We start from the raw sequence: 8,975 nt of genomic DNA on the forward strand, positions 1-8,975 counted from the left end.
TTACGTCTCACTAACTACTTTTTCGGTTTTCGGGGACGCCGAGGTGCCCGAATTTCGTCCCGCAGGAGTTCTTTTACGTGCCAGTAAGTCTACCGATACGAGGCTGACGTATTTCTTACCTTTAACGGCAATTCAAGCTTATTTCTATTTGTCTACTACTAATGTCATTCCAAGCCACTTCTCCACCGACCGATAGGAACATACCACTTATTGGTCGAGATTTTTGTCTCCTTACTCCCAAGTCTTCCCAGCCTAAAGTTTGCAAAATTTTCGTAATACTTCTCCTTTGTTGGAAATCACCCAGAACAAATCGTGTTCCTTTTCTTTGGAGCTTTTCCATTTCTCGTATCAAGTAATCCTGGTGTGGGTCTAATTGGGGTCTTACAAGAGAGGTGGTGGTGGTGATCACTGTTTTAAGAGGAAGTACAACTAGACAACCATCCACTATATATAACTAACCAGAGAAGGGAACCGACAGTTCGAGAAATGAAGGAAGACAAGGGCCACGAAGGCCGATGAAAGACTTCCTAGGCCTCAAGTGCTTTATTACCGTCGGGGATGAATACCTTTTATGAGGATACTTATATTTTAAAAACTAGATGTTACAGACATGAAAATTAAAATTTAGAATCTCCTTTAAAAATGAAGAAACGGGTATTGTTTTGTTTTTGGAAAATCCAATTAATGGGGGGGGGGGGGGGTGAACAGGAGTGACAAAGAGGTGAATTATTAAAAATACTATATCTGCAGTATATCTCGGAAATGTAATATGTTACAGACGTGAAAACTGACCCTTTTAATCTTTAAAAAATAAAGAAACGTGTAATTTTTATTTCGGGAAAACACTTAAACGGGGGTTAAAAGGACTGAAAAAGGTATTGAATTATTTTTATTAGGATACTGATATCTCAAAACTAGTCCGATTCGTTGGCTGAATGGTCAGCGTACTGGCCTTCGGTTCAGAGGGTTAATTCCAATGGCTCGGGGGCTGGGTGTGTGTGGCGTATTCAACATTAGAAATCATCCTAGGTAGGGCCCTCATCTTCACAGACATGCAGGTCGCCTAACAGGCCGTCTGCTAGAAAAAGACCTGCACCAGGCCTCTCCGGAGGCCATACGCTATTATTATTATTATCTCAAAAACTGAATATGTTGCATACATGAAAATGGTATTTGGAGTCTCCTTTAAAAATAAAGAAATATGCATTTTTTTGTTTTCGGAAAATCCAATTTAGGGGTTGAAAGAATTGAAAAATTATTTAAATTCTTTGTATGAGGATACTTATATCTCTAAAACTGAAGATGTTGCAGACGTGAAAACTGTTATTTGGAATCTCATTTAAAAATAAAGAAACACACATTTTGGGGGGAAATCAATTTGGAGGTGGGTGAAAAGAGGTTGAATTCCTTTTATGAGGATACATATATCTCAAAAACTGAAGATGTTACAGTCGTGATAATCGGTATTTGGAAGCACTTTTATAAATAAAGAAACACGTATATTTTGTTTTCGCAAAATTTACTTAATGGGGGGAGGATGAAAGGAAGTGAAGAAATTTAATTCTTTTTACGGCGATAGTTATATCTCAAAAGCTGAAGCGTGAAAACTGGTATTTGTAATCTCCTTTAAAAATAAAGAAACACGCATTTGGTGGTGGTGTTGGTGGGGGGGAATCAACTTAACGGTGGGGGATGAGGGGTGAAAAGGGAGTTGAATAATTTTTACGAGGATAATTATGCCTTTGCTGACAGGACCTAGTGTTTACAGTGCACTACGTCTTCTGGTATGGGCTAGAGCAATCTTGTTACTTTCATTGATCTGTCTCAGCTTTAACCTTGGCTTTGACAAAATGAAAGTGACTGAGGTATGAGCTATGCTAGTAATGCCATTCCTTCTGCAGCCAGTCCCTGCTATGAATGGTGTGAAAATATTGCTCATAGGGTCGGTTGGTGCATGCATTTCAGTGGGCTTGGCAGACTGATATGTAATAGCAACTTCTGGCTCGGTGAGGAAAGCAACGGGAAACTACCTCACTCCTCATTTCCCTAGTACGCCTCTTCAGTGATGCCTAGGCCATCTATGACAGCTGATGACGGAGCTGTTGAGGATCCAACCAGCCTTCGGGCTGACGACTAAACATACAATTATATCTCAAAAACTGAAGATGTTCCAGACATGAAAATTTGTGTTTGGAATCTTCTTTCAAAGTAAAGAAACACGTATTCTTTTGATTTTGTAAAATCCACTTTGGGAGAGGGTGAATGAATTGAAAAATTACTTGAATTATTTGTATGAGGATACTTATACGGTATCTCGAAAAGTAAAGAAGTTACAGACGTGAAAAATGGTATTTGGAATCTTCTTTAAAAATAAAGAAACATGTCTCCTTTTGTTTTCGAAAAATCCACTTAAGGGGCTGAGAGAAATGAAAAATTAGTTTAATTATTTGTATGAGGATACTTATATCTAAAAGAAAAGACATTACAGACGTGAAAATTAGTATTTGGATTCTCCTTTAAAAATAATGAAACGCATATTTTTTCATAAAATCCACTTAAGAGGCTGAAAAAACTGGAAAAGCGGGCGAATTTTTAAATGAGTACCGGTATATCTACAGTATATGTCAAAAACTTAACATGTTACACACATGAAACTTGCTATTTGGAAATTCCTTTAAAAATACAGGAACGTATATTTTGTTGTTTTCAGAAAATGCATTTAACGGGAGTGAAAAGAAGTGAAAAAAAGAGTTAATTATTTTTTATGAGGAAACTTATATCCCAAAACTGAAGATGTTACAGACGTGGAAATCGGTACTTCTAATCTCCTTTGAAAATAAAGAAACACGTTTATTTATTTATTTATTTATTTATTTATTTATTTATTTATTTATTTATTTATTTATTTATTTATTTATTTATTTATTTATTTATTGTTTTCGACTTGATAGAAAACTGTTTCCCACATGTACAGTTCTGTGTCGCTTGTTCCAGACTTAGCTCTGCCAGTAGCCTGGTCATCTTAGCCCCAAAAGGCAATACAACAAACGTGGTTTACAAAGAGGTTCTAGAGCAAAAGAAACTCAATTTATCGGTGAGTTTTTATACGTTAGGTATTTTAAGATAATGTTAGTACAGTATCGAGGAACGATTACTTTTATCAAATGACTAAATCCACGCGAGCGAAGCCGCGGGTAACACTAAGAGAAAAATGGAAGGGATCCGACATTTCGAAAAAATGGAGGTATCGGTCAAAGAAAGACAAGGGCCACGAAGGGCTTGAAGATTAAGGATTCCCTAGTCCTCGAGTGGTCTAATATATTGGGGTCGGAAATGAACAAGAGTTGACCAAGGGAGGCCGGGTAGGATAGATGAGAGTGAGGAGCCTGGCACAAGAAAGTGGAAACAATGGCAGGGCTGGGCTTAGGGCCCCATGATCGCCAACCCACACTCCCAAGTTAAGAGCCCCTGGGGCCCCTTTTAGTCGCCGCTTACGATAGGCAGGGGAGTGGTGGCGGTGGTGATTATTGTTGTAAGAGGAAGTATAACTGGGCAACCATCCTTTAAATAACACTGATCAGAGGGAAATAATGGAACGGATCCGACACTTCGAAAAATGAAGGTATCGGACAAAGGAAGACAAGGCCCACGAAGGGCGTGGAAATGAAAGACTCCCTAGGCGTGAGTGCTGTAATACCGTCGGGGTCGGAAAAGAACAAGAATTGACCAAGTGAGGTCGGATAGGATAGATGAAAGTGAGGAGCCTGGCGCAAGTAAGTGGAAGCAAAACCAGGACTCAGATAAGGGCCCCGTGGTCGCCAACCCACGCACCCAAGTTGCGAGTCCCTGGGGACTCATTTAGTCGCCTCATACGACAGGCAGGGGGTACCGTGGGTGTTATTCTACCCCCCAACCTTTAGATTACGTGCCAAAAGCCTGGATTCAATTCCGAACATCTCTATAGTGCCCATATGGAGTGAGAGCATATGACGCTGTTGATGTTGATTCGTCCGTCGGATGGTGACGTTAAGCCTTGAGCAGGCCCTTTTGTGCTATTTAACAGGAATAGGCTATGTGCCGGCACCAGGTTTCACCCTTTCACTACTTATCGTACATCACATCATTATTGTTATCTTATTATTTCTTCTGATGAGGTTGACGTCAGGAAGGCCATCCGGTCGTAAAAACTAGCTACGAAGATCTCACTTCATACCCTACCCCACAGAGGATCGGTATAAGGGTTGGACAAAAATAACATCACAATAAGGACTGAAATATTAGCAAAGAAGGACATGAGAGCGATACTTTGGTGGCTGATGGGAATATATAAGAATAAACCCATAAAAAGGAGGATAAACGATGCATTTCACGCAGTAGAGATACGGAAGTGACACACAAACTGAAAGACTAAAGAAACAAAAAAGTTTCTAAAATTTGCTTTACGTCTCACGACAAAGGCGATGGGACAGGAGTGGGAAATATTCGACCATAACTTTGAATAAGGTTAAATAGTGAAGATGGAGAGCCACGGAAAACCGTTGCTGACAGTGGGGTTCGAACTCACTATCTCCTGAACGCAAGCTGACAGCTACGTCACCCAAACCACGCGGCCACTCACAGTGTTGCCAGGTCTCCCGAAATTTTAGGAGATCTCCCGTTTTTTTGCAACACACCAGAAAACCCGAAAAAACCAACAAATCTCCCGAAATATCTTCTAATCCAAATTCAAGGAAAATATAATATATCTGTGCAGGAAAACTCTTTCCTCGTCTCGCTGCGTGACGTTTAATAGATAACATCACTTCCCCACATTCATTTTAGGCTCGAATTACGTAATCTCACCATCTATTGGACTCAAAACTCACGCTTGACAGCACCATTCTAAGGGAAATCTCCGACCTGCATGTCTATTAGGTCATCAGCCCAGAGGCTGGCTGGATCCTCAGATAGCAACCACCAAAGGCTATGCATTTATAGGAAAACCACAAAAACCAATGGCAGAGCCCAAATGAGGTGTACTAGGCAAGTTGAGGAGCGAGGTAGTTTGCCATTGCTTTCCTCACTGGACCAGAAGGTGCCACTGCAGCACGACTGATCCTATGAGCAACACCTTTCATAACACTCGGACACTATTTGTGCTCCAAATGTCATTTACTCAGCACCACTCATACCCCAGCAACTTCCATATTGTGACAGCCATGAATGAGACTGGGACTTCGGGGGAAGCTACACTTTGCTCTGGCCTGTGGCAAGAGACGGATACAAAAATACTGCATCCATCAAGAAATGGCAACAGGCACCCGACCTGCATATAGATCTGTATACTGCCACGACTTCAAAATGTCTACCCCTGATGAATAACTATATCTACCGGAAGAGTGGGGGGAGGGAGAAATAGAAGTAGAAGTATAGAGTGGCCAGAGAATACGGGTGAGTAAAATTTTATATTTTCTCATAACAACTTCCCATGACTACCGCACTCTTTCCTTTCTTTCTTAATCTGTTCACCCTCCAGGGTTGGTTTTACCTCGGACTCAGTGAGGCACAAGGGCAGTGTCCTGGAGGGTGAGACATTGGGTCGGGGGATACAACTGGGGAGGATGACCAGTACTTCGTCCAGGTGGCCTCACCTGCTATGCTGAACAGGGGCCTTCGCGGGGGATAGGAAGATTGAAAGGGATGGACAAGGAAGATAGAAGGAGGTAGGCATTTTCCTGGGGGAGAAGTGGGAAACCACGGAATACCACTTCCAAGATGACCGAGGAGGGAATCAAACCTACCTCTACTCATTTGACCTCCCGAGGCTGAGTGGATCCCGTTCCAGCCCTCGTAGCACTTTTCAAATTTCGTTGCAGAGCCGGGAATCGAACCCGGGCCTTCGAGGGTGGCAGCTAATCACACTAACCACTACACCACAGAGGCGGACAATTGCATTCTTTAACTTAGTTATATTATAACATTTCAGTGCCCAAAAAACTACTGAAATTGTACGTACAATCTTCCAATTTTTATTTGTAGATCTGTCAATGTCCGCCTCTGTGGTGTAGTGGTTAATGTGATTAGCTGCCATCCCCGGAGGCCCGGGTTCGATTCCCGGCTCTGCCACAAAATTTGAAAAGTGGTACGAGGGCTGGAAAGGGGTCAACTCAAGCGCGGGAGGTCAACTGAGTAGAGGTGGGTTCGATTCCCACCTCAGCCATTCTGGAAGTGGTTTTCCGTGGTTTCCCACTTCTCCTCCAGGCAAATGCCGGGATGGTACCTAACTTAAGGCCACGGCCGCTTCCTTCCCTCTTCCTTGGCTACCCCTTCCGATCTTCCCATCCCCCACCAAGGCCCCTGTCCAGCATAGCAGGTGAGACCGTCTGGGTGAGGTACTGGTCATTCTCCCCAATTGTATCCTCCGACCCAGAGTCTGAAGCTCCAGGACACTGCCCTTGAGGCGGTAGAGGTGGGATCCCTCGCTGAGTCCGAGGGAAAAGCCAACCCTGGAGGGTAAGCAGATTAAGAAAGAAAGAAAGAAAGATATGGCAATACTAGCCACTCATTTGGTAAACAAAAAACGATCAAAGAAATAATCATATAGATGGGAAGGAGACTGATAAATCAAGAATGAACTAAAACGTTATATTGTTAAGTTATTAAAGAGAGAATTGAAGACACCAGGCAGAACAGAAAATGTATATAATATAGTTAGAGGACTGTAAGAAAATAAATCTAAGGAAGGTGAAAAGAGATTGGATACTTGCAGCTAGTAGAAAGGATATGCGTGTGAATCCTAAAGCCCCATGACTTAGAGTCGAGGGAATTGCTCAAAGGCTAAGTTCATATAATCATTAAATACACGTCCAATACATATTTATGGGATAAACATTATATTAATAAATTACACTCAGATAATTTAGTCATATTTTCTTAGATGGATTATCTGTAATATTGTGTGTTATAAGAAGCTAGTGCGCCTCTCTGGTGTAGTGGTTAGTGTGATTAGCTGTGAACCCCGGAGGCCCGGGTTGAATTCCCGGCACTGCCACGAAATTTGAAAAGTGGTACGAGGGCTGGAACGGGATCCACTCAGCCTCGGGAGGTCAACTGAGTAGAGGTGGGTTCGATTCCCGGCTCTGCCACGAAATTTGAAAAGTGGTACGAGGGCTGGAACGGGATCCACTCAGCCTCGGGAGGTCAACTGAGTAGAGGTGGGTTCGATTCCCATCTCAGCCACCTTCGAAGTGGTTTTCCATGGTTTCCCACATCTTCTCAAGGAAAATGCCGGAAGGTGCTGGTAGTGATTATTGTTTTAAAAGGAAGTACAACTGGGCAACCATCCTCTATAAAACACTATTCAGAGAGGAAAATTGTAAGAGATTCGACACTTCGAAAATTGAAGGTATCGGCCAGTGGCAGACAAGGGCCACGAAGGGCGTGAAAACGAAAGACTCCCTGGGCCTCGAGTGCTCTTATACCATCGGGGTCGGAAATGAACAAGAGTTGACCAAGGGAGGTCGGACAGGATAGATGAAAGTGAGGAGCCTGGCACAAGTAAGTGGAAGCAATGCCAGGACTCAGCTAAGGGCCCAGTAGTCGCCAACTCACGCTCCCAAGTTAAGAGACCATCAGACCCTCTTTAGTCGCCTCTTACGACAGGCAAGGGATACCGTGGGTCTTATTCTACCGCCCCCACCCACAAGGGGAGGAACACCGGGATGTTACGTTCCTATCTTTCCACCCCCAACAAGGCCGCTGTTCACGATAGGAGGTGAGGGTGCCTGGGCGAGGTCCTGGTTCTTCTCTCCAGTTGTACTCCCGACCAAATGTCTCACGCTCCAGGGCACTGCCCTTGAGGTGGTAGAGGTGGGATACCTGGCTGAGCCGAGGGGGAAAAAACCAACCCTGGAGGATAAATAAATAAATTAATAAACAGCATGTATTAATTATGGTTAACTCTTTCCCCAATTGTTAAAGAAGCTCATGTCCTCGTCCCGAGGTGGTGCAGCTGCATGGAGGGGAGCTGCATGTACCATTTTAACCACACACCAGCCCTCCTGCAATTCTTAAATTTCTGACAGTACCGGGAATCGAACCCGGGCCACAAGGGACTAACTCCCCAGTGACTGGGAGAGAAGGGTATTGTATTCGTTCATGTTCCCGGGGTGAGCACCACCGTCGCTTACCTTCATGATCGCCTTTGCCGTCCGCCAACTTGAGAGCTCCTTCTCGCTTCTTCAGGCGCCGCAGATGTTTGCGCACGAGCAGAGCCTTCTTGTGAACGTGCTCGTGGTCGGGTGCAGCGTCAACTAGCGTCGCGGCGACCAAACACACCAGTAGCACCGAACATAACCTCACTTGCATTTTTGTAGCTTTGCGTGTAACTACTTTGGTAGCGAAGTATTATTTTTAAGGCTGTGGAAACAACCGGTAATGTTTATTGTGTCTTACTATCACACATGATGGTTATCACAATGGTACTAGGACATGCTGCGAACTGAGGCACGCCTCACTCGTCCCCTGTTCTTATAGAGCTGCTGGCTGCTGCGGCATGACCCAGCTGACCTCGGCTCGCCTCCTACAAGTGTGCCACTATCTGACGTCATGGAGACCAGCTGGTTAGCCGAGTAGCTCCACCACGTTTCTCGAAATAAGAAAGTAATTTGTTATTTGGTAGTTGCTAGACAATATTTCAGCTCTTCAAGTGTATGGCTCCATGGCAAAATTGTTAGCATGCTGGTCTTTGATCCAATGTGTCTCGGGTTCGATTCCCGTCGCGGTCGGGGATTTTAACTTTCATTAGTTAATTCATGTGGCACTGGGCTGGGGGTTTGTGCCGTCTTCAGCGTTAGAATTCAGCTCAGCGAGGGCCCCATCCTCACAGACATGCAGGTCGCCCATACGGCGTCAACACCAAAGACCTGCACCAGGTCTGTTCGGAGGCCACACGCTATTATTATTATTATTATTATTATTATTATTATTATTATTAT

The 8,975-nt window shown here is 43.8% G+C and overlaps 1 protein-coding gene across 2 annotated transcripts in view; it reads right to left on the reverse strand.

Moving 5' to 3' along the window:
• The window catches only part of LOC136877592 (lysyl oxidase homolog 2), a 133,837-nt gene extending 125,374 nt beyond the window's left edge, over positions 1–8,463 (reverse strand). For both annotated transcript variants that reach the window (XR_011018606.1, XM_067151754.2), the window contains exon 1: positions 8,169–8,463. Coding sequence is in view for 1 of the 2 variants with exons in the window: in XM_067151754.2 (XP_067007855.2) it covers positions 8,169–8,346 (178 nt within the window). In the remaining variant the exon portion in view is untranslated. The remainder of the gene's footprint in view (positions 1–8,168) is intronic.
• Positions 8,464–8,975: the final 512 nt, after the last annotated feature.

Source organism: Anabrus simplex, chromosome 7 (assembly GCF_040414725.1).
Source record: "Anabrus simplex isolate iqAnaSimp1 chromosome 7, ASM4041472v1, whole genome shotgun sequence".
NCBI lineage: Eukaryota > Metazoa > Arthropoda > Insecta > Orthoptera > Tettigoniidae > Anabrus > Anabrus simplex.